Below are 26,370 nucleotides of genomic sequence, written 5' to 3'. Positions count from 1 at the left end.
CGCAACTGGATGGTTTGGTTTGTCTTAGAAGATGTTTGGCTATGTCATCCAAGTAGGCTTCATCATCATAGACTTAGATTAGTCAGATCCAGTCTTAGACTTAGATTGGTCGGATCCAGGCTTAGACTTAAAATAGTCAGATCTAGACCTGGTCCGACCTGACCTGAGAAGATCTCACCCGAGCGCCCTTAGATTACAATGAAGCTGAAGTTTGCTTATAATGAATTCCAAGAAGGCCCAGTGCAAGCCGATGTGTGTTAGTGTTGGGGTGCCCACTTTCTCAGCATTGCTACGCAACCTTATGTATAAGTTAATGCGTAGGGCATCTGAGTCAGAAAATGAAATAAATATTGTGTTAAAGGGGAACATTATCACAATTTCAAAAGGGTTAAAAACAATAAAAATCAGTTCCCAGTGGCTTGTTGTATTTATTGAAGTTTTTTTCAAAATTTTACCGTTCCCGGAATATCCCTAAATAAAGTTTTAAAGTGCCTTGTTTTCGCTATCTTCGAAACCACTATCCATTTTCCTGTGACGTCATACAGTGCTGCCAATGTAAACAAACAATGGGAATACCACAGCAAGATATAGCGACATTAGCTCGGATTTCAGCGGCTTAAGCGATTCAACAGATTAAGCATGTATTGAAACAGATGGTTGGAGTATGAAAGTATTGAAGAAGAAACTGAAGCTATTGAGCGAATAGTTATTGACGCTATTCATAGCCATAGCATGGCCGAATAGCTGCGTTAACATCGCTGGTAAAATGTGCGGACCAAACGATCAGGACTTTCGCATTTTGTGATAATGGAGCAACTTAAATCCGTCGATTGGTAAGTGTTTTTTTCGCATTAAATGTTGGTGGAAGGAAACGTAATATATTTGCAAATGCATCTGCAGGTTATCCATACATCTCTGTGCCATGTCTGCTTTAGCACCGCCGGTAAATAGCATATTAGCATCGATTAGCTGGCAGTCACGCAGCAACCAAATATGTCTGATTAGCACATAAGTCAACATCAACAAAACTCACCTTTGTGATTTCGTTGACTTAATCCTTGCAAATGCATTTGCAGGTTAACCATACATCTCTGTGTCATGTCTATCATCGCCGGTAAAATGTGGAGACACTCCAGCACATTCAATGGGGGTCTGGCGGCAGACACTTTCGCATCTTCAGGCCAGTGGTGCAACTTGAATCCCTCCCTGTTAGTGTTGTTACACCCTCCGACAACACACCGTCGAGGCATGATGTCTCCACGGTTCCAAAAAAATTGTTGAAAAAACGGAAAATAACAGAGCTGAGACCCGTGTGTGTAACGTGTGGAAAATGAAAATGGCGGCTGTATTACCTCGGTGAGGTCACGTTCTGATGTTATCGCCACCAGAGCAATACACAGAAAGGCGTTTAATTCGCCAAAATTCACCCATTTAGAGTTCGGAAATCGGTTAAAAAAATATATGGTCTTTTTTCTGCACCATCAAGGTATATATTGACACTTACATAATGTTCCCCTTTAACGAACCCTGGCTGCAGTTCTGTTAGGTACTCATCTGGACTGTGGAACCATTGGCACACATGTTTGTATGTTAGAAACTGACATTTGGACTTTTTTTTTTTTATGTTTTTTTTGTTTTGTTTTTTAATATTTTGTATTGTGTTTTATATGTTTAATGGATCTTAAAGGTCTGCAATAAAGATTGATGATGATGATGAATGACCTGAATGAATGAGAACATTCATAGACCTGGCAGCAATACTATTTTAGTGATGTATTGTATTGTATTGACTATATTTTTATGTAAAGATGTCAAATTATTTTATAAGGGGGACTTTGGTCCTCTGAAAAAATGCCTTCTGGCTAGGGCTGGGTGATATGGCCTTTTATTAATATCTCTATATTTTTGGGCCATATCACGATACAAGATATACATCGGGATATTTTGCCTTAGCCTTGAATTAATATTAACAGCAGTATGATGATTCTATGTGTCTACATTAAAACATTCTTGTTCATACTGCATTAATATATGCTCATCTTAAACTTTCATGCAGAGAGGGAAATCACAACTAAGTCAATTTACCAAAACTGTATTTATTAAACATTGATCAAGCAGTGGCACAAACATTCATGTCATTTTAAAACAGAAAGTGCAAGATTGTCAGAGACAAATTTTCAAATAAGCTAAGAGTACACATTTGTGCATGTCACTAAAATGACATATCCAAACAACACTAAATTAAAGTGCACTTTTTGTGCAGAACGCCACTACAATAGTTTAAAACATATAAAGTGCACTTTTGTGCATTATGTCACACAAGATATTTCAATAGGTGTCAAATAAAAATGAGCTGCATAATAGGAAATCAAATAGTGTATGTCCTTCGCTATGTGGTAGGTTCCTGTGGACGTTATCTCCTTCTGTTGTCCACTATTTTTTTTATACGGAGTTGATTTGGAAATAGTTGCTTTGGCATTTTGTTGGTGTGGCACCGAACGGAGATGTTGACATGCAGATTTTAAAGCACTCATTCTCTAGCGAGTGACTTTTCAAATGATGCTACATTAGCAGTGCTGCTACTTTTTGTAGCAACGATTTTGCTGCATAATTGTTCAACATCTTCCCACTTGAAGCCAAACCACTGCCAGATGATTCACCCCGTGCTGTTTTTCTTGGGAATTAATTCTTTCTTCATTCGTTACTAGATTCGCACCTTCTTTCTCTCGTATTACCACTTGCACCTCTCCACTAGCATCACAGCTAATGTTACCCATGTCGCTACCTCTCTAGTCGGGAAGGGCGTGTGACGGTGCACACGTGACGTATGTAAAAAGGTGCGCTTGTTTTAAGTCTCTGTGAGAAGAAGAGACAAGAAAGAGTGGGAAACGCATGCGGTGTAATGCCTGCAGCTAAAAGCAACTGTGTGAGAACGTATACTCGAATATCACGATATAGTAATTTTCTATATAGCACAGAGACAAACCAGCGACATATCGAGTGTATCGACATATCCCCCAGCCCTACTTCTGACTAACGCTGGCATATTGACAGAAATGCTTATTAATATGCACTGTCCCTGTGACAAATACATTAAAAACAATTATATTTAATAGGTCAAAAGTCAAATATCCGTATGACGTATTTAGCAAAGGTAAAATTTTGCATTCCAGATCATGTTTCTCTCTCTATAGAGCGTCAGAAGAGCCCACACACAAGGACAAAGAGACGGCGAATGTGGGCTGAAGATCATCAGCATCTACGATAGCCGACTATCCTGGCTTTAACAGGCACCCAAGTGTCCTTGTCACGTCACCAACAAGCACTTTGACGTATAGAAGATGGCCACAATCAAGTTGAAGAGATTATTTGCATGCTAAACAGTGGTTTAAAATGTATTATTATAAATGATTTATGCCATCCACGTGCATAGAGATTTTTTTTGAGGGGACAGGCGCTCAAACCACAAAAAAGAAATGATTCTTAAAAAAAATTATGATTAGAATCACAGGACAATATTTTATCAATCCATCCATTTTCTTCCACTTATTCGAGATAGGGTTGCGGGGGCAGCAGCCTAAGCAGAAAAGCCCAGACTTCCCTCCCCCCAGCCACTTCGTCCAGCTTCTCTTGGGGGATTACGAGACGTTGCCAAGCCGGGAGACATCGTCTCCCCAACGTGTCTTGGGTCTTCCCCGTGGCCTCCTAATAGTCAGTTGTGCCCTAAACACCTCCCCAGGGTAGGCGTCCAGGTGGCATCCTGACCAGTTGACCGAACCACCTTATCTGGCTCCTCTCAATGTGGAGGAGCAGCCACTTTGAGCTCTTCCCGGATGACAGTGCTTTTCACCCTATCGCTAAGAGAGAGCCCCACCACCTGACTGAGTAAACTGATTTCAGCCGCTTGTACTTGTGACCCAAAGCTCATGACCATAGGTGAGGATGGGAACATAGATCGACCAGTAAATTGAGAGCTTTGCCTTCCGTCTCAAGCTCCTAATTTACCACAACGGATCGATACAGTGTCCGCATTACTGAAGACGCTGCACCAATCCGCCTGTCGATCTCACGAGCCACTCTTCCCTCACCCATGAACAAGACTCTGAGGTATTTGAACTTACCTCACTTTGGACAAGATCTCTTCCCCATCCCGGACATGGCACTCCACCCTTTTCCCGCAGAGAACCATGGACTCGGACTTGGAGGTGCTGACTTTCATCCCAGTCGCTTCACACTGGACTGCGAACTGATCCAGTGAGAGCTGAAGATCTTGGCCAGATGAAGCCATCAGAACCACATCATCTGCAAACAGCAGAGACCTAATCCTGCAGCCACCAAACCGGATCCCCTCAACACCCTGACTGCGCATCGAGATTCTGTCTATAAAGGTTATGAACAGGCAGCCCTGGCGGAGTCCAACCCTCACTAAAAATGTATCTGACTTACTGCCGGCAATGCGGCCCAAGCTCTCATACTGATCATACAGGGAGAGTACTGCCAAAATCAGACAATCAGTCGAATACCCCATATTGTCTGAGCACTCCCCACAGGACTTTCCGGGGGATGCAGTCGAATACCTTCTCCAGGTCTACAAAGCACAGGTAGACTGGTTGGGCAAACTCCCATGGATCCTCAAGGACCCTGCCGAGAGTACAGATGTGGTCTACAGTTCCACGACCATGATGAAAACCACACTACTCCTCCTGAAGGAGGTTCTACTATCTGGTGTAGCATCCTCTCCAGTACACCTGAATAGTCCTTACCGGGAAAGCTTAGGAGTGTGATCCCACAATAGTTGGAACACTTCTTAAAGAGAGAAACCACCTGCCCGGTCTGCCAATCCAGAGGTACCACCCTCAATGTCCACGCAATGTTGCAACTTCTTGTCAACCAAGACAAGACCACAGCATCCAGAGCCTTAAAGAACTCCGGGCGCAGCTTTTTAACTACTTCGGCAACCTCAGCCTCAGAAATAGAACAGCCCACCACAGATTTCCCAGGCACTGCTTCCTTTTAGGAAGACGTGTAAGTGGGATTGAGGAGGTCTTCAAAGTATTCCCTCCACCAATCCACAACATCCGCAGTCGAGGTCAGCAACACACCATCCTCACCATACTCGGTGTTGACTGTGCACTGCTTCCCCCTTCTTGAGGCGGCGGATGGTGGTCCAGAAGGGCTTCAAAGCCTTCCAGAAGTCGTTTTTCCATTGTTTCCCCGCACTCCTCCCATTTCCCAGTTTTTGCCTCCGCAACGGCCGATGCTTGGTTTGTCAGTACCTGTCCGCTGCCTCCGGAGTCCCATGAGCCAAAAGGACCCGATAAGACTCTTTCTTCAAATGGTAAATGGTAAATACTTGTATAGCGCTTTCCTACCTTTTTTAAGGAACTCATAGCGCTTTGACACTTTGCTTTGGTGGGAGCTGCCATGCAAGGCGCTAACCAGGACCCATCACCAAGGGTGAAGGGTCTTGCTCAAGGACACAACTGACGTGACTTGGAATGTAGAAGGTGCGGATTGAACCAGGAACCATCAGGTTGCTAGCAGAGCCACTCTCCCAACTGTGCCACGCGTCCCCTTGGGGACAGATTGATGTCTCTTCATCACTTGACAGATTGATGACGAGACATCTTCATCAATCTGTAAACCAGACTTTCCCAGCGTCCGGGAAACCAAAGTTTTCCGGATGCTGGGAAACTTAGTTTACTGGTTTACTTAGGTATGTCCAGTAAATCTTTTCATTAACTCACCTTAATGTGTGTTCTTAAATTTGTGTTCCATGTCGTAGATGAAGAGGGCAGTTATGATTTTGATTTACAGAACAAAAACTCTAAAAACTACTATTTTGGACCTTGTTTTCTCTAAACGCATACCTTTGTCTAAATATTGCCAAAGACACACATTATTGTGGGTCTCCTGCACGTCCTCCATCCATCCATCCATTTTCTACCGCTTATTCCCTTTTGGGGCCACGGGGGGCGCTGGTGCCTACCTCAGCTACAATCGGGCGGAAGGCGGCGTACACCCTGGACAAGTCGCCACCTCACTGCAGGGCCAACACAGATAGACAAACAACATTCACACTCACATTCACACACCAGGGCCCATTTAGTGTTGCCAATCAACCTATCCCCAGGTGCATGTCTTTGAAGGTGGGAGGAAGCCGGAGTACCCGGAGGAAACCCACGCAGTCATGGGGAGAACATGCAAACTCCACACAGAAAGATCCCGAGCCCGGGATTGAACCCAGGACTACTCAGGACCTTTGTATTGTGAGGCAGACGCACAAATCCTGCACGTAATCTTCATCAATAAAGGAAAAATCTAATCTACGGGAGAGAATTCCTCTGCCATTTATCCCAAGTATTTATTTTATTTTTTATTTTTTTAATGTGGTCAGCTTGAAGTGTCCCTCTGTCTCTGAATCCCTCGTCGTCATTTACCATGAATTGATTAATGTGGAACACGACTTAAACAAGTTGAAAAACTTATTTAGGTGTCACCATTTAGTGGTCAATTGTACTGAATATGTACTGTAATGTGCAATCTACTAATAAAAGTCTCAATCAATCATAATAATCATAGATTTTATTTGTTAGAAAAAAAAGCACTTTACGTTGAGCAAACAACCTCTAAGTGCCACAGTGTAAAAAAAAATAATAATAAAAAGATAATAAAAATAAAAAATATATAAAACTAGAAACAGCCCAATAGCTAGAACCAGCATGCATATCTATAAATCAGCTTTTTTTAAAAGATGGGTTTTTAAGCCTTTTTTAAAAGCATTCACAGTCTGAGGTGCCCTCAGGTGGTCGGGGAGAGCGGTTCCACAGACTGGGAGCAGCAGATCAATCAATCAGTCATGTGACATGAGTGTGTCTCTGTTCCGATTTTTCTTACTGGTTTCGATGACCCCGCCTTAATTTGCCTCTGATTGGCCAGTCTGTAATGTTTTTTTGCTTAAACCTTAGCCAATTGTGACTCATCATATGAACATCATGGATTTTCTCATTCATCCAGGTCATTGGATTTTCTCCATATTTTTGGGGGGGGCCTGGATTTGCCCATATACATATACGTACATATAAGCTTTTTGTACACAGTCCTCTTTTTCTTTTGTTTAACCCTCCTTGAGATTCTTTTTTTTTTTTTTACAACTACTACTTTGCCTAATATCTTTTATATCATTTTTTGCCTTTGAAATAAAACCAATGAAAACAAAATTAGAGACCCTGACGGTTATTTGCTTTTGTAGCACCGGGTGACTACAGGAGACTTATTAAAAACTTAGCATTTTGCCATTCCAAAGATGTTTTTGCTAAGTGTGGCCAACAGTGCAGGAGTGCAAACTAATGTTTTCTTTCGATTAGTGTTGTTGAGACCAAGTCGTGTTCACCGCCCTCACCAAAACACTATAAACAAGAAAGTAACGTTTCATTTTATAGCTGATCACTATGAGACCTTTTTAATTGCACATAACTTGCTTGCTCTATCCAGGGATGCATGCACGTGTGTGTGTGTGTGTGTGTGTGTGTGTGTGTGTGTGTGTGTGTGTGTGTGTGTGTGTGTGTGTGTGTGTGTGTGTGTGTGTGTGTGTGTGTGTGTGTGTGTGTGTGCACAGGTAGCAGCCAGCGACTCATGTGCAGCCTGGATGCTAGTCAGGAGATCAATGGTGGGCTGGCAGGGCCCTAAAAGCAACAGGATGCCATTTTAATGAGAGCAGAGTGTTTTGCTGCAACCTTGATATCTCTAAAAGGTAAATGTCAGCGCAGGAACTCAGCATAGGACAAAGACTTCAGTGAAAATACAAAAAAAAAAAGGTCTGCATTTTCCCTGCTATGCATTCTTCTGCCACTTGTTTTGTCGGCTTTACAGCAACGTCACACAGGGGAATATAAGAGCGAATGAAAAAATCGTTTGGATGGGTTGAGACTGAGAGGGTTTTTCTGAAGAAGATCAAAGGTGACATCAAGGACATAAAACTCAGAACCTTAACCTGTCGTTTGCACTTAACTCTTTTTTTTAACGCAAAGTTACGCACATCTCTCTTATTCTCCCATCTGCCCGTCATGCAAAAAAAGGTGGAACATGGACTTTTGATAATACGTGTGAATGTCACTGAAATCCATGAAACGTATATAACTTATTTGGAAAAGGCGTATCAACCCAGGCTGGGCTTTTCATTTGAACATTCGGTGATATAGTGCGTGTATGCACGCTACATCAGCTTCTTCTTCCTGGCTGGATGTGAATACTAATCTGTAGATGATTTTCTGTTTGACTTGTTATTATAACCACCATGATGTTACTTGCGAGGTTAGGAGTTCTGTTTAAGACGAATATTTGTGACGCCAGCGGTGTGTGTGTGTGTGTGTGTGTGTGTGTGTGTGTGTGTGTGTGTGTGTGTGTGTGTGTGTGTGTGTGTGTGTGTGTGTGTGTGTGTGTGTGTGTGTGTGACAGTTTAATCTAATTATAAAATTGATAATTGCGGTATAACTAGGGTTGGTAGAGTGGCCGTGCCAGCAACTTAAGGATTCCAGGTTCGAGCCCCGCTTCCGCCTTCCTAGTCACTGCTGTTGTGTCTTTGGGCAAGACATTCCACCCACACTGGTTTAAGTGTAACTTAGATATTGGGTTTTACTATGAAAAAGCGCTTTGAGTCACTAGAGAAAAGCGCTACATAAATATAATTCAATTCACTTCACTATTTTCATACAAAAGGTGCGCCGGATTATAGGAAGCATTAAAGGGGTTTCTTTATATATATTATATATATATATATATATATATATATATACAGTATATATACATATATATTATATATATATATATATACAGTATATATACATATACATATATATATATATATATATATATATATATATATATATATATATATATATACATATACATATATATCTCCATCCATTTTCTACCGCTTGTTCCCTTTTGGGGTTGCAGGGGGCGCTGGCACCTAGCTTAACTACAATCGGGCGGAAGGCGGTGTACACCCTGGACAAGTCGCCACCTCATCGCAGGGCCAACACAGATAGACAGACAACATTCACACTCACATTCACACACTAGGGCCAATTTAGTGTTGCCAATCAACCTATCCCATATATATATTTTTTTTTTAAATTGAAAACACTTCCTTGTGGTCCACGTACAAACCCTGTTTCCATATGAGTTGGGAAATTGTGTTAGATGTAAATATAAACGGAATACAATGATTTGCAAATCATTTTCAACCCATATTCAGTTGAATATGTTACAAAGACAACATATTTGATGTTCAAACTGATAGACGTTTTTTTTTGCAATTAATCATTAACTTTATAATTTGATGCCAGCAACAGGTGACAAAGAAGTTGGGAAAGGTGGCAATAAATACTGATAAAGTTGAGGAATGCTCATCAAACACTTATACGGAACATCCCACAGGTGTGCAGGCTAATTGGGAACAGGTGGGTGCCATGATTGGGTACAAAAGCAGCTTCCATGAAATGCTAAGTAATTCACAAACAAGGATGGGGTGAGGGTCACCAATTTGTAAGCAAATTGTCGAACAGTTTTAGAATAACATTTCTCAACGAGCTATTGCAAGGAATTTAGGGATTTTACCATCTACGGTCCATAAAATTATCAAAAAGTTCAGAGAATCTGGAGAAATCACTGCACGTAAGCGATGATATGACGGACTTTTGATCCCTCAGGCGGTACTGCATCAAAAACCGATATCAGTGTGTAAAAGATATCACCACATGGGCTCACAAACACTTCATAGAACCACTGTCAGTAACTACAGTTGGTTGCTACATCTGTAAGTGCAAGTAAAACTCTACTATGCAAAGCCAAACCCATTTATCAACAATATCCTGAAACGCCGTTGGCCTGGCTGGGCCCGAGCTCACCTAAGATGGACTGATGCAAAGTGAAAAGGTGTTCTGTGGTCTGACGAGTCCACATTTAAAATCATATTTGAAAACAGAGGACCTTACCGTGGTAGAGGAGTTTGCGTGTCCCAATGATCCTAGGAGCTATGTTGTCTGGGGGCTTTCATGCCCCCTGGTAGGGTCTCCCAAGACAAACAGGTCCTAGGTGAGTGATCAGACAAAGAGCAGCTCAAAGACTTCTATGGAATTACAACAAAATGAACCCAGATTTCCCTCGCCCGGACGTGGGTCACCGGGGCCCCGCTCTGGAGCCAGGCCCGGAGTTGGGGCACGATGGCGAGCGCCTGGTGGTCGGGCCTGTCCCCATGGGGCCCGGCCGGGCACAGCCCGAAGAGGCAACGTGGGTCATCCCTCCAATGGGCTCACCACTCATAGGAGGGGCCATAGAAGTCGGGTGCATTGTGAGCTGGGCGGCAGCCGAAGGCAGGGCACTTGGCGGTCCGATCCTCGGCTACAGAGGCTAGCTCTTGGGACGTGGAACGTCACCTCACTGGGGGGGAAGGAGCCTGAGCTAGTGCGCGAGGTAGAGAAGTTCCGGCTGGATATAGTCGGACTCACCTCGACGCACAGCAAGGGCTCTGGAACCAGTTCTCTCAAGAGGGACTGGACCCTCTTCCACTCTGGCGTTGCCGGCAGTGAGAGGCGACGGGCTGGGGTGGCAATTCTCGTTGCCCCCCGGCTCAAAGCCTGCACGTTTGAGTTCAACCCAGTGGACGAGAGGGTAGCTTCCCTTCGCCTTCGGGTGGGGGGACGGGTCCTGACTGTTGTTTGTGCTTACGCACCAAACAGCAGTTCAGAATACCCACCCTTTTTGGGTACACTCGAGGGAGTACTGGAAAGTGCTCCTCCGGGTGATTCCCTTGTTCTACTGGGGGACTTCAACGCTCATGTTGGCAACGACAGTGAAACCTGGAGAGGCGTGATTGGGAAGAATGGTCGCCCGGATCTAAACCCGAGTGGTGTTTTGTTATTGGACTTTTGTGCTCGTCACGGATTGTCCATAACAAACACCATGTTCAAACATAAGGGTGTCCATATGTGCACTTGGCACCAGGACACCCTAGGCCGCAGTTCCATGATCGACTTTGTAGTTGTGTCATCGGATTTGCGGCCTCATGTTTTGGACACTCGGGTGAAGAGCGGGGCGGAGCTTTCTACCGATCACCACCTGGTGGTGAGTTGGCTGCGATGGTGGGGGAGGATGCCGGACAGACCTGGCAGGCCCAAGCGCATTGTGAGGGTCTGCTGGGAACGTCTGGCAGAGTCTCCTGTCAGAGAGAGTTTCAATTCACACCTCCGGGAGAACTTTGAACATGTCACGAGGGAGGTGCGGGACATTGAGTCCGAGTGGACCATGTTCCGAACCTCTATTGTCGAGGCGGCTGATTGGAGCTGTGGCCGCAAGGTTGTTGGTGCCTGTCGTGGCGGTAATCCCAGAACCCGTTGGTGGACACCAGCAGTGAGGGATGCCGTCAAGCTGAAGAAGGAGTCCTATCGGGTTCTTTTGGCTCATAGGACTCCGGAGGCAGTGGACGGGTACCGACGGGCCAAGCGGTGTGCAGCTTTAGCGGTCGCGGAGGCAAAAACTCGGACATGGGAAGAGTTCGGGGAAGCCATGGAAAACGACTTCCGGACGGCTTCGAAGCGATTCTGGACCACCATACGGCGCCTCAGGAAGGGGAAGCAGTGCACTATCAACACCGTGTATGGTGCGGATGGTGTTCTGCTGACTTCGACTGCGGATGTTGTGGATCGGTGGAGGGAATACTTCGAAGACCTCCTCAATCCCACCAACACGTCTTTCTTTGAGGAAGCGGTGCCTGGGGAATCTGTAGTGGACTCTCCTATTTCTGGGGCTGAGGTCGCTGAGGTAGTTAAAAAGCTCCTCGGCGGCAAGGCCCCGGGGGTGGATGAGATCCGCCCGGAGTTCCTTAAGGCTCTGGATGCTGTGGGGCTGTCTTGGTTGACAAGACTCTGCAGCATCGCGTGGACATCGGGGGCGGTACCTCTGGATTGGCAGACCGGGGTGGTGGTCCCTCTCTTTAAGAAGGGGGACCGGAGGGTGTGTTCCAACTATCGTGGGATCACACTCCTCAGCCTTCCCGGTAAGGTTTATTCAGGTGTACTGGAGAGGAGGCTTCGCCGGATAGTCGAACCTCGGATTCAGGAGTAACAGTGTGGTTTTCGTCCTGGTCGTGGAACTGTGGACCAGCTCTATACTCTCGGCAGGGTTCTTGAGGGTGCATGGGAGTTTGCCCAACCAGTCTACATGTGCTTTGTGGACTTGGAGAAGGCATTCGACCGTGTCCCTCGGGAAGTCCTGTGGGGAGTGCTCAGAGAGTATGGGGTATCGGACTGTCTTATTGTGGCAGTCCGCTCCCTGTATGATCAGTGTCAGAGCTTGGTCCGCATTGCTGGCAGTAAGTCGGACACGTTTCCAGTGAGGGTTGGACTCCGCCAAGGCTGTCCTTTGTCACCGATTCTGTTCATAACTTTTATGGACAGAATTTCTAGGCGCAGCCAAGGCGTTGAGGGGTTCCGGTTTGGTGGCCACGGGATTAGGTCTCTGCTTTTTGCAGATGATGTAGTCCTGATGGCTTCATCTGGCCGGGATCTTCAGCTCTCACTGGATCGGTTCGCAGCCGAGTGTGAAGCGACCGGAATGAGAATCAGCACCTCCAAGTCCGAGTCCATGGTTCTCGCCCGGAAAAGGGTGGAGTGCTATCTCCGGGTTGGGGAGGAGACCCTGCCCCAAGTGGAGGAGTTCAAGTACCTAGGAGTCTTGTTCACGAGTGCGGGAAGAGTGGATCGTGAGATCGACAGGCGGATCGGTGCGGCGTCTTCAGTAATGCGGACGTTGTATCGATCCGTTGTGGTGAAGAAGGAGCTGAGCCGGAAGGCAAAGCTCTCAATTTACCGGTCGATCTACGTTCCCATCCTCGCCTATGGTCATGAGCTTTGGGTCATGACCGAAAGGATAAGATCACGGGTACAAGCGGCCGAAATGAGTTTCCTCCGCTGGGTGGCGGGGCTCTCCCTTAGAGATAGGGTGAGAAGCTCTGTCATCCGGGAGGAGCTCAACGTAAAGCCGCTGCTCCTCCACATCGAGAGGAGCCAGATGAGGTGGTTCGGGCATCTGGTCAGGATGCCACCCGAACGCCTCCCTCGGGAGGTGTTTAGGGCACGTCCAGCTGGTAGGAGGCCACGGGGAAGACCCAGGACATGTTGGGAAGACTATGTCTCCCGGCTGGCCTGGGAACGCCTCTGGATCCCCCGGGAAGAGCTAGACGAAGTGGCTGGAGATAGGGAAGTCTGGGCTTCCCTGCTTAGGCTGCTGCCCCCGCGACCCGACCTCGGATGAGCGGAGGATGATGGATGGATGGATGGATGGAGGACGTGGTTTCCTCCAGAACAAAAAGGAAAATAACCATTCGGATTTTTATAGGCGCAAAGTTTAAAAGCCAGCATCTGTGATGGTATGGGAGTGTGTTAGTGCCCAAGGCATGGTTAACTTACACATCTGTGAAGGCACCATTAATACTGAAAGGTCCATACAGGTTTTGGAACAACATATGTTGTCATCCAAGCAACGTTATCATGGACGCCCCTGCTTATTTCAGCAAGACAAGTGTTACAACAGCGTGGCTTTGTAAAAAAAAAAAAGAGCGTGGGTACTTTCCTGGCCCGCCTGCAGTCCAGACCTGTCTCCCATCGAAAATGTGTGGCGCATTATGAAGCGTAAAATATGACAGCGTTGAACAACTGAAGCTCGACATAAAAAAAGAATGGGAAAGAATTCCACTTTCAAAGCTTCAACAATTAGTTTCCTCAGTTCCCAAACGTTTATTGAGTGTTGTTAAAAGAAAAGGTGATGTAACACAGTGGTGAACATGCCCTTTCCCAATTACTTTGGCACGTGTTGCAGCCATGGATTTCTAAGGTTAGTAATTATTTGCAAAAAAAAATAAAGTTTATGAGTTTGAACATCAAATATCTTGTCTTTGTAGTACATTCAATTGAATGTGGGTTGAAAAGGATTTGCAAATCATTGTATTCTGTTTATATTTACATCTAACACAATTTCCCAACTCATATGGAAACGGGGTTTGTATAATGGTAATGGTGGTTCTTTGGTAAAAATGTTGAATAATTATGTTTTACAGATCATCTTCAAAATGCTTTCTGACACAGTCGCTTCAGAATGCGCTGTTTTGTGGGCGGTCTTATTTATTTAGCTCACTTTCGGCTGCGTTTTTTCTTCGTCGTCTTTGTTGTACACTATTTTTTTTATCTACTTGCTAATTTCCTGTTAATATCTGGTTACTCTCCTCCATAACGCTGTTCCAGCTACACTTATGTTAAAAGGTAAACAATATTGTATCATATGTCCCAGCAAGAAATCTGCGTTCAAAGAACTTCGGCTTATTAGGGATTCCCAGAGCCCAAAAAATGTCTGCGGGCTATAGAGCGTTTTCTATTCGGGCTCCAGTACTCTGAATGCCCTCCCGGTAACAGTTAGAGATGCTACCTCAGTAGAAGCATTTAAGTCTCACCTTAAAACTAATTTGTATACTCTAGACCAGTGGTTCCCAAAGTGGGCGGTACCGCCCCCCCGGGGGCGGTGGAAAGATCTGGGGGGGCGGTGAGGAAGAAGGGGTTGGTAGGGGGGCGGCAGTCCGAAGTCGAAGTCAGAAGGGGGGCGCCAGCCTGCAAAAGTTTGGGAACCATTGCTCTAGACCTTTGAAACCAAGAGCTACTTCTTGAGTACTGATTAATGCGAAGGGCTACCAGTTTGATACACACTCAAATAAATTGCCATAAATAGCCAATTTGCTCAATTTACATTTAACTCTATGTTATTATTAATAATTAATGATATTTATCTTTGTGGAAAAACTGATCATCTTAATGATTTCTCACAATAAATATATAAAAAAACAGATAAATATTTTTATAAATACATTTCGACTCTTTAAAATTCAAAATTTAACCGAAAAAAAAGAAGAGAAAAACTAGCTAATTCTAATCTTTTAGAAAAAATTAAAAAAATAATTTATGGAACATCATTAGTAATTTTTCCTGATTAAGACTAATTTTAGAATTTTGATGACATGTTTTAAATAGGTTAAAATCAAATCTGCACTTTGTTAGACTATATAACAAATTGGACCAAGCTGTATTTCTATCTATCCATCCATCCATTTCTACCGCTTATTCCCTTTGGGGTGGCGGGGGGCGCTGGTGCCTATCTCAGCTACAATCGGGCAGAAGGCGGGGTACACCCTGGACAAGTTGCCACCTCATTGCAGGCTGTATTTCTAACAAAGACAAAATAATTTTTTTGAATTTTAATCATAAGTTTGAAGAAATATTTCACAAATATTCTTTGTCAAAAAAACAGAAGATAAAATGAAGAAATACATTAAAATTGATTTACTATTCTTCACAATAAAAAAAATACATTTACTTGAACTTTGATTTAAATTGTCAGGAAAGAAGAGGAAGGAATTTAAAAGGTAAAGAGGTATATGTGTTTAAAAATCCTAAAATCATTTTTAAGGTTGTATTTTTTCTCTAAAATTGTCTTTCTGAAAGTTATAAGAAGCAAAGTAAAAAAATAAATGAATTTATTTAAACAAGTGAAGACCAAGTCTTTAAAATATTTTCTTGGATTTTCAAATTCTATTTGAGTTTTGTCTCTCTTAGAATTAAAAATGTCGAGCAAAGCGAGACCAGCTTGCTAGTAAATAAATACAATTTAAAAAAATAGAGGCAGCTCACTGGTAAGTGCTGCTATTTGAACTATTTTTAGAACAGGCCAGCGGGCGACTCATCTGGTCCATACGGGCGACCTGGTGCCCGCGGGGACCGCGTTGGTGACCGCTGCTCTAGCCTTTAAATACACCCTCCTTTTAGACCAGTTGATCTACCGTTTCTTTTCTTTTCTGCACTGCCCCCCTCCCCCTCGTGGAAGGGGGGGTGGGGTGGGGATAAGGGTCCGGTGGCCATGATGAAGTGCTGGCTGTCGAGAGTCAGGACATGGGGTGGACCGCTCGCCTATGCATTGGTTGGGGACATCTCTGCGCTGCTGACCTGTCTCCACTCGGGATGGTCTCCTGCTGGCCCCACTATGGACTGGACTCTCACTATTATGTTGGATCCACTATGGACTGGACTTTCACAATATTATGTCAGACCCACTCAACGTCCATTGCATCCGGTCTCCCCTAGAGGGGGGTGGGTTACCCACATTTGCCGTCCTCCCCAAGGTTTTGTCATAGTCATTCTCATCGACAGCCCACTGGGTTGTGAGTTTTTCCTTGCTCTTATGTGGGCGCTGAACCGCAGATGTCGTTGTGGCTTGTCCAGCCCTTTGAGGCACTTGTGATTTGGGGCTATATAAATAAACATTGATTGATTGATTGATATTTATTCTTCTGTTGTTGCGCAACCTTACATTCAAGCTCTTTTAGCCGCGTAGCATGTCTTCTTGTCTCCACCTGCTGTCTCTAGCTTGGCGAGTCGTGTGTTTAGCTGCTCCTCGTCCTCCAGTGATGATGTTAGGTGTAAGTTTATTTGCCGCCATGGAGGACAGGATAAAAACTTAAAAGAGCAGCTCTGCATTATGTATGCTAGCCACCATTGTCAGGGATGCGATTATACCTATAAAATATCTGTAATAGGCCAAATTTCTATAGTTTTTATCACACAAACATAAATGGCAACCATAGAACATGTCATAAGACTACCTCTGGCAAAAAATGTATAGAATCACCAGACTTAGAAGATGTTCATTCAGTTGTTTAATTTTGTAAAAAAAAATTATAATAAATAAATAAACATATAAATAAAGTAGATAACGGACATGACAGTTTTTGCCAATCCTCCCGATTTTCCCGGGAGACTCCCGAATTTCAGTGCCCCTCCCGAAAATCTCCCAGGCAACCATTCTCCCGGATTTCTCCTGATTTCCACCCCGACATTAATATTGGGGGCGTGCCTTAAAGGCACTGCCTTTAGAGTCCTCTCTCACCTGAAAAGGAGACTATTATATACGTCTCCGTTATACGTAGGTGTATCTATAACCCATAAAGTAGGCAGGCACGGAGCTATTTCTCAGTGTGTGTTAATGCCAGCCGGCACAAAAATATACTAACCCAAAACATCCAAATTCCCTATGCATTGCTTCAAAACTACGGCAGGTAGTAATGTCCAAAAACATAATAGAGACAAAGCAGAAGAACGAAGAAGAGACATGGCGACGATGAGCAAGAAGAACTACGGTTGCAAGTTCCAAAATTATTGGAAAAAGTCATTTCAGTTCATCCAGGACAGCTCGAAGGCCTAATGTTACTGACTTATTTTCCTAAATATGGAAAGTTGCCATTTTAAAGGACTGGTTTCCTCAAACAACTGAATGAACATCTTTCAAGTCTGGTTACTCCATATTATTACCAGGAGTCGCCTTTTTTAGACACTTAAAGAATGTGAATGTGATCATCTAGACCGCGGATCGGCAACCCACGGCTCTTTAGCGCCACCCTAGTGGCTCTCTGGAGCTTTTTCAAAAATGTATGAAAAATTGAAAAAGATGAAGGAAAAAATATATTTTTTGTTTTAACATGGTTTCTGTAGGAGGACAAACATGACACAAACCTCCCTAATTGTTATAAAGCACACTGTTTGTATTAAACATGCTTTACTGATTCAATATATTTGGCGAGCGCCATTTTGTCCTACTAATTTTGGCGGTCTTTGAACTCACCGTGGTGTGTTTACATGTACAACTTTCTTTGACTTTCTAGGACGTGTTTTATGCCACTTCTTTTTCTGTCTTGTTTTGTCAACCAAACTTTTAATGTTGTGCGTGAATGCACAAAGGTAAGTTTGTTGATGTTATGGACTTGTGTGGAATGCTAATAGGACATATTTGGTCACTGCATGACTACAAGCTAATCGATGCTAACATGCTATTTAGTCTAGCTATATGTACATATTGCATCATTATGCCTCATTTGTAGCTATATATGAGCTCATTTAGTTTCCTTTAAAGACCTACTGAAATGAGATTTTCTTATTTAAACGGGGATAGCAGGTCCATTCTATGTGTCATACTTGATAATTTTGCGATATTGCCATATTTTTGCTGAAAGGATTTAGTAGAGAACATCGACGATAAAGTTCGCAACTTTTGGTCGCTAATAAAAAAGCCTTGCCTATACCGGAAGTAGCAGACGATGTGCGCGTTACGTCACGGGTTGTGGAGCTCCTCACATCCTCACATTGTTTATAATCATGGCCACCAGCAGTGAGAGCGATTCGGACCGAGAAAGCGACGATTTCCCCTTTAATTTGAGCGAGGATGAAAGATTCGTGGATGAGGAAAGTGAGAGCGAAGCACTAGAAGTGAAAAAAAAAAAAAGGCGAGAGCAGTGAGAGCGATTAAGATGTTATCAGACACATTTACTAAGATAATTCTGGAAAATCCCTTATCTGATTATTGTGTTACTAGAGTTTTAGTGAGATTATATAGTCATACCTCAAAGTCGGAGGGGTGTCTTTAGCATCACAAACACAGCCGGTGTTTTCTTGTTTAAAATTCCCGAAGGTGATGCTTTACTATGGAACAGAGAGGTCAAACGAACATGGATCCCGACCACATGTCAACCGGCAGGTTTCGGTGAGAAAATTGTGGTAATGAGTCGGCTCTTACCGTAGACATCAACGGAGCTTGCGTCCTGCTGCAGCTGGGTGGCTTCCCTCAGAGACACTAGCGGTCCCCACACCCGTGGCCACACCCCTCCGACTTTCAGGTACCATATAATCTCACTAAAACACTAGTAACACAATAGGCAGATAAGGTATTTTCCAGAATTATCCTAGTAAATGTGTCTAATAACATCTGAATCGCTCTCAGTGCCCTCACCTTTTTTTTTCCAGTCCTTCACTCTTATTATCCTCATCCACAAATCTTTCATCTTCGCTCAAATTAATGGGGAACTTGTCGCTTTCTCGGTCCGAATCGCTCTAGCTGCTGGTGGCTATGATAGTAAACAATTTGAGGATGTGAGGAGCTCTACAACCAGTGACGTCACGCGCACATTGTCTGCTAGTTCCGGTACAAGCAAGACTTTTTTATTAGTGACCAAAAGTTGTGAACTTTATCTTCGATGTTCTCTACTAAATCCTTTCAGCAAAAATATGGCAATATCGCGAAATGATCAAGTATGACACATAGAATGGACCTGCTATCCCCGTTTGAATAAGAAAATCTCATTTCAGTAGGCCTTTAATTCAATTTATATCTCATGACACACTATCCGTATGTAATATGGCTTTTAAATTTGTTTTGCGGTTCCAGACAGATTTGTTTTTGTATTTTTGGTCCAATATGGCAGTTTGGGTTGCTGACCCCTGATCTAGACTTATAACCATTTCTTGAAATCATTCACATCCTTTCTTGCAGGTTATGGTCAGGAAGCATCAGCAGCATCACGTTTAAGAGACAACAAAAGAGTTGTGCCAGAGGGGGTAGAGTGTGGAATTTTTCCTTTTCACACCCCTCACTACTCATTTGCACACATTCCGGGTTGTTTCCATACAAGTGTAGACACATTAGGGGAGTGCGTTCCCCCAGATAACGGTATCGAGCGCGACTAAATGACTCCCATAAATAATTCAGCGTCTTACTTTAAGGGAGATTAAAGCTGTCAGGTGCCGGAGAAAGTATAACCACCTTGGGCGAGGGAGAGATAGAGAAAGGGAGACGCCGTTAACCCTTCTATCACCTGAGCAAAGGGGTATGGGGGGCGGACTGATGTGATTCATGTGGACACCCCACCCACCCCACCTCGTTCCAATCCCCCTTTGCCACAAAACAAGTAGAAATGTCAACGAGTGGCAGAGGACAGCCTGGACCCTGCATCGTGTGTGTGTGTGTGTGTGTGTGTGTGTGTGTGTGTGTGTGTATTCTTGTATTTCTACCCTTCTTGAGACATCAACAAGGGAAAAGTACCTTCCATATCACGGTCCAAATACGGAAAACCATTGCATCTACTAGAGGCAAATACTAGATCTGTGAACATTGCTCCAAAGTCAGGATTTTTTTGTTGGTTTATTGTGCATAAAAAAGTAAACATTGACAGGTGCAAAGGCAACATTGTTTCATGAAACGAGACTGCGGCTAAAGAAGGACTTCCATATTCATCCCCGAAAAAAACGCGCCAGGTGAACAGCTGATTTTACGACTTCTGGTGCTGACGTAAGACAACCCGCGTCCCACATAGGAGGAACAAATCCATTTTGGTACTAAGACTATGGTGGCCATTAACAGTTAGATTCTACAGTTGGGTTGCACAAAGTGCGGCACAGAGGCCATATGTGGTCCAAGACTCGTTTGTCACCGGCCTTAAGCACGTTACAAAAAAACAAAAAATAGAGATATCATTTGCACACCTGGTGGTGAAATCTATCAAAATGAGGGTGGTACCAAAAAGAAGGGATTTTCCAAATTGACAGTGTGTCGGTTTTGAAAAGCGCTCTCCCTTTGGTCAACATATGAAATAACAAGTGTGTGTAAAAATTGGAAGTGCTCCCCTTCTGGTCAACATATGTAATAACAAGTGTGTGTAAGAAATTGAAATGTGCCCCAATGGCCAAAATGAATACAAATAAATAAATAAATATGTATATCGGGACATACTGTAATAGCAAAATAAATAATGAAGATTAAAAACCAATAACAAACAAAAAATTTGAAAAAAAAGAGATAAATAAAAACTTACCTTTTTATGTTTGGATAATATGTATATATCAAAAATGTCTACCCAAGAGGTAGACATTTTTCAGAGGTCTCAAGAAGGTAAACCATACAAGAGTGTGTGTGTGTGTGTGTGTGTGTGTGTGTGTGTGTGTGTGTGTGTGTGTGTGTGTGTGTGTGTGTGTGTGTGTGTGTGTGTGTGTGTGTGTGTGTGTGTGTGAGTGTGTGTGTGTGTGTGTGTGTGTGTGTGTGTGGCCCGCTTTAGCCCGGGGGGATCAAACCGCCGAGACGTGATGCAAAGAGATGGAGGAAATGGGCGGGACAAGTAGGACAGACGAAGACGTCAGGGTGACAAGATAACAAAGAAGGCTAACATTCAGCCGGTGTGTGCCTCAGGGGACACATTGTTGTTGTTGTTGTGGTTGTTGTTGTGGTTGTTGTTGTGCGCTTTCTTTCTTTGTGTATTTACTGCTCACACTTAGTCATTATTCATAATCATACACTCCCACCACACACCTGGTGTGACTTACAGCAAAGTACTAAACCACTCCATCAGAAAGAATATTATTTAGCACGTATTTAGCATTGTGTGTCGAACAATCGGATGTAATATTATTTTCATGTAGCTATATAAAATATACAGAATATTAGAAAAAGATACCAGGACTGTGGAGAATGATAGGTAAGTATGGTGCTCCTACCAACTCTCCCTGTCCATTGTTTTCCATGTTTCCCAGACAAAGGGAAGGGCATTATAGTGGCCAACAAATGCAGCTTATGTAGCAACGAGTGGTCAGGAAAAATGTCCACTTTTATTGTATCATTTCCCAAAAAAACTTGCTGATGTCCTATTTATGTTTTTTTTCAGGAGCAAGAAGAACTATTGTATGATAAAAAAAATTGATCAGGAGATAGTACGAAGGACCACAGTGGAAAAAAACAATTATGTTGAAATGTTCCTTTTTTGTTTTTTGAACAAAGCAGTTTGTATTATTTCCAGGATAAATGATAAATGGGTTGTACTTGTATAGCGCTTTTCTACCTTCAAGGTACTCAAAGCGCTTTGACACTACTTCCACATTTACCCATTCACACACACATTCACACACCGATGGAGGGAGCTGCCATGCAAGGCGCCAACCAGCACCCATCAGGAGCAAGGGTGAAGTGTCTTGCTCAGGACACAACGGACGTGACGAGGTTGGTTCTAGGTGGGATTTGAACCAGTGACCCTCGGGTTGCGCACGGCCATTCTCCCACTGCGCCACGCCGTCCCTAATAAGGTTGATATCCTTCAATAATATAGATTTTTTTTTTTTTTTTGCCAATAAAAGGTGGAATATTTTGAATTTACTCTTTTTTTAAGTGTTCTGAGTCTCAAAAGAACAGTTTTGTTGACACTTTTTTCAAGAAAAGAGTTGGACTCTTACCAGAATATAGTCACATTTTTTTTAATAATGTCGCAATATTTTTATTTATTTATCCTTAGCACGTAGTATTTATTTATTTATTTATTTTTAGAAAATGTCTGAGTTTTTAAAACAAAAAGATGCATTAATTTTTTTAGAAAAAAAGACGAAAAAAGTTGGATTCTTACAAGAATATAGTTGTGGTATAACAATTATTATTCAAGAAGGAATCTTTAAAATATAGTGTCTGTAGTATGTTTTTAGGAAAAATGTCTGAGTTTCACCATAACAGTATTTTTTAACACAAGGGGTATATTTTTCTGTATATTTTTTTATTTAGAAAAAGGTTGCAATCTTACAAGAATATAGTCATATTTTTTAAATTAAAGGTGGAATGTTACGTTTTTATCGTTGGTATGTTGTCATGTTTTGAGTCTCAAGAGAACAGTCTTTTTACCGAAAAAGCCGGATTATTTTCGAGAAAAAAAAAATATTTTCGAGAAAATACAAATAGTCAGGGTTTTGGAATCTTTCGAATTTAGTTGTTAAGTTTTTTCTTTTTTAAAGAAAAATGTGTAAGTCTCTCAAGAACATTATTTTTAACACAATAAGCTGTTTTTCGTTTGTTTGGGGTTTTTTTTGAAAAAAAAGTCGGAATTTTACGAGAGTATGGTCACATTTTTTTAAATTTAAGATGAAATTTATCAAATTTAGTCATTAATATTTTTTTTTTCGGGAAAAAAAATTGAAAATCCTTTTGAAAACACATTTTGTGTATTTTCTTGTTTGTGTCAAATCTTCACAAATAAAGTGAATTTTTTTTGTCTTTTTGAAATGTTGTTGTATTATGAAAATAAAGCAATATATTTTTAAAGAAGGTCATGGGGGTAAATGTTATGATAAAAATAACTTGCATTAAAGGGGACCTGTAATACAAAACCAACTTTTCTTACCTATTGGTACCTGTTGTTGTGTATTTGGGATCCGCAGAACTCCTGAAAATTTGAAATCAAACCAGCGATATAAATAAAACAATCTTGCCTTTCTTCATACTTCCTCTAAACCAGCCATTTTGAATTTTCTCCGTCCTGTGTCCTTCTTTCACACCGGAGACATCAGTGGCTTATCAATATATGGTAGAAATTCACGCCAAGTGCTTTGCGCTGTTGTTAATTACTTCTTTTTGTTGTCTATATCCTCACGCTGTGGGGAAGACTGGCTCGCACATGCACATGCATCCTCTGCTGTTGCCATTTCTAATACAAAAGCAGCACATATACAGTAGCGTTCTAATGTATATCTCTCAGTAGACTCCATATGGAGGCGCTAAAAACTCCAACATGGCTGACTGGGAGAAGACGCAGTTAAAGTGGAGGCACGTAAATAAGACCGCCCACAAGAGACGGTCAGAAAGCGCCAGTAAAACATCATCAATGCAACATTTTTACCAAAGAACCACCATTACATATTATGTAGACCAGTTTTTTTTCAACCTTTTTTGAGCCAAGGCACACCACCAGCAGAAATCATTAAAAAAAATGAAACTCCGTAGTCGATATTGACAAAAAAAACAGTTGTTTTTGCAATTGTTGGATATGACGTTAAACCATAACCAAGCATGCATCACTATAGCTCTTGTCTCAAAGTACGTGTACTGTCATCACCTGTCACATCACGCTGTGACTTATTTTGAGTTTTCTGCTGTCTTCCTGTGGGCAGTGTTTTAGTTCGTGTCTTTCGCTCCTATTTTGGTGGCTTTTTGTCTTTTTTTGGGGGTATTTTCCTGTAGCAGTTTCATGTCTTCCTTTAAGCACTATTATCCATATCTGCTTTATTTTGGTAAACAAGATTATTTATGTTGTGCGTCCTTTGTGGAGACGTTAATTGACATTTTCATTTCAGATGTACTTTGTGGACGCTATGTCTGCTACACATGCTGTAAGTCTTTGCTGTTTTCCAGCATTCTGTTTTTGTTTACTTTGTAGCCAGTTCAGTTTTAGTTTTGTTTTGCATAGCCTTCCCTAAGCTTCAATGCCTTTTTTTTGTGGCACTCGCCTTTTGTTTATTTTTGGTCTGGCATTAGACACCTTTTACCTGCACCCTGCCTCCCGCTGTTTCCAAGCAATTAGCTACCGGCTGCCACCTACTGATATGGAATAGTACTACACGGTTACTCTGCTGAGCTCGAAACAGTACAGACACTCAACAACGGCACATTATTTACGGATTATAATTACCAAAGACATACACCTGGGGATAGGTTGATTGGCAACACTAAATTGGCCCTAGTGTGTGAATGTGAGTGTGAATGTTGTCTGTCTATCTGTGTTGGCCCTGTGATGAGATGGCGACTTGTCCAGGGTGTACCCCGCCTACCGCCCAAATGTAGCTGACATAAGTTCCGGCACCCTCAGCGACTACAAAAGGGACAAGCGGTAGAAAATTAATATATGGATAATTAGTGGTTTGTAAAAAAAAAAAATGAACCGAATTAGGTGAAATTATATAATCTCCCACGGCACACCAGACTGTATCTCACATCACATTAGAGTGCCGCGGCACAGTGGTTGAAAAACGCTGATGTAGACCACAAAGAAGTGTGTAAAAAAAAAAAATCATAACACGACCCCTAATATAAACGTCATGTCCTATTATCCCAGAATAAATAATACTGTAATAATGTTATTTAATAAAACATGTGTTTTCTCTTTGGTAAATTATTAGTGATTATGGGAACACCTCGTGATCGCCCGGGAAGAGTTGGATGAAGTGGCTGGGGAGAGGAAAGCCTGGGCTTCCCTACTTAGGCTACTGCCCCCGCGACCCGACCTCGGATAAGGGAGGAAGATAGATGGATGGATGGATAGACGGGATGTGCTGTGCAGGTTAAAGTGCCTAATAATTTATATCTTACCTGCTGATAAATGTTTTTGTATTGCAAATCAATAAAAGATGTACAGTATGGACAATTATGAGTTCAAAAAAATAGTTTAAATGTGAAGTAGTTGAACTCACCAGCTCGCCTCACATTGGACCTCCTTGCAGCACAACAGACAGCAAGCAAGCACATTGCAAAGGCAACAAAGTGCACTAACGTCCTCTCTTTGCAGCTCGTCTCCATGTCTTCACCTTCAATTAAACAAACAAAACAAAACAAAAACTCAAATGTTCATTTTCTCCAAAGTCCAAAGCCTAGTCGCTGAGTTAACTTTAAACAAAGAAGAACAATGAAGTTGTGCAAGTGGGTTTTTCTCTCCGACAAAAAAGATGCAGCGTGCATGCTCAGCCGTGTCCAGCTCCTGGGTGGCACTGATCAGATTAAGGGTCCGAAAGATCAGTGGGATGGTCACTCCACGCACGGACACACGAGACATGCGTGTGCCCACGCCGGCAGCGCGCACAGGGACCCAGGAGACACCTTGTGCGTAATGAGCGTCGACGCAAGCACAGTGGGCATGCTCCTTTTTTTACTCTTTTTTTTTTTTTTTACACAAGTGGTTACCTTTCGTGAGGCGACTGGCTGCTTATAGCGAGCAGATGACACGAACAGCCAAGTGCAGGAACGTAGAGCCATTTAGGGCTTTAAGAGGATAATAAGGCTCTAATCCGTGCACTCGACACACAGATGGAGCGCACGTCTTGACGCAGGCACACAACACACAGGTGCACGCGCACGCACACGCCTACACACACACACCTTCTATATATAAAAAAAGGAATAAAACATCAAACTAAAAAAGGCATTGGAATATTCCGTTAATTAACGACAGTATTATCAAATGAAATTTGCTATTCCGATGTGCGCGAACCACCGAACCGCTGATTTACGTGAGCGGAACTCAAATGCTTCAATGTCCAGGGTGAGCGGAGTGTGTGGATGTTGGAACGGTTCGAATCGGTTGAGAAATGTGGGATATGGAGAGGTTTGTATAATGTCCATTCATTTTCAATGGGGGGAAATTCCTGGTAATTCCGGGTAATCGGAAAATTTTACAAACTAAGGAAACATGCAGTCTTGAATGCCCAGGGTGAGTGGATGTACGAATCGGTTGAGAAATGTGGGATGTGGAGATGTTTGTACCGTCAACCTTCCCGTTTTTGCTGGGAAATCCGGTTTTGTCCTTCATTTTCTTCCCGTTTATTTACTTCAGGGATGCCAACTGCTGTATGGGTCAGCTGGAGTGGGTCAGCTGACCCATACGTGTAAAGCGGGAGTAGGTTCAACTGGGTTTGCCCATTCTTTTTCAAT

General features: G+C 42.8%; 1 protein-coding gene across 2 annotated transcripts in view; it reads right to left on the bottom strand.

Annotated features, from left to right (window-relative positions):
• LOC133553540 (pikachurin) overlaps positions 1-25,645 on the bottom strand; it is a 131,803-nt gene extending 106,158 nt beyond the window's left edge. For both annotated transcript variants that reach the window (XM_061901854.1, XM_061901865.1), the window contains exon 1: positions 25,137-25,645. In XM_061901854.1, the coding sequence (XP_061757838.1) occupies positions 25,137-25,242 (106 nt within the window). In that variant the 5' untranslated portion in view covers positions 25,243-25,645. The remainder of the gene's footprint in view (positions 1-25,136) is intronic.
• Between the last annotated feature and the right edge of the window lie 725 nt (positions 25,646-26,370).

This window comes from Nerophis ophidion, linkage group LG01 (assembly GCF_033978795.1).
Source record: "Nerophis ophidion isolate RoL-2023_Sa linkage group LG01, RoL_Noph_v1.0, whole genome shotgun sequence".
Lineage (NCBI taxonomy): Eukaryota > Metazoa > Chordata > Actinopteri > Syngnathiformes > Syngnathidae > Nerophis > Nerophis ophidion.
Note: the sequence above shows the minus strand (reverse complement) of the source record. Positions and strands in the feature narration are given on the sequence as shown.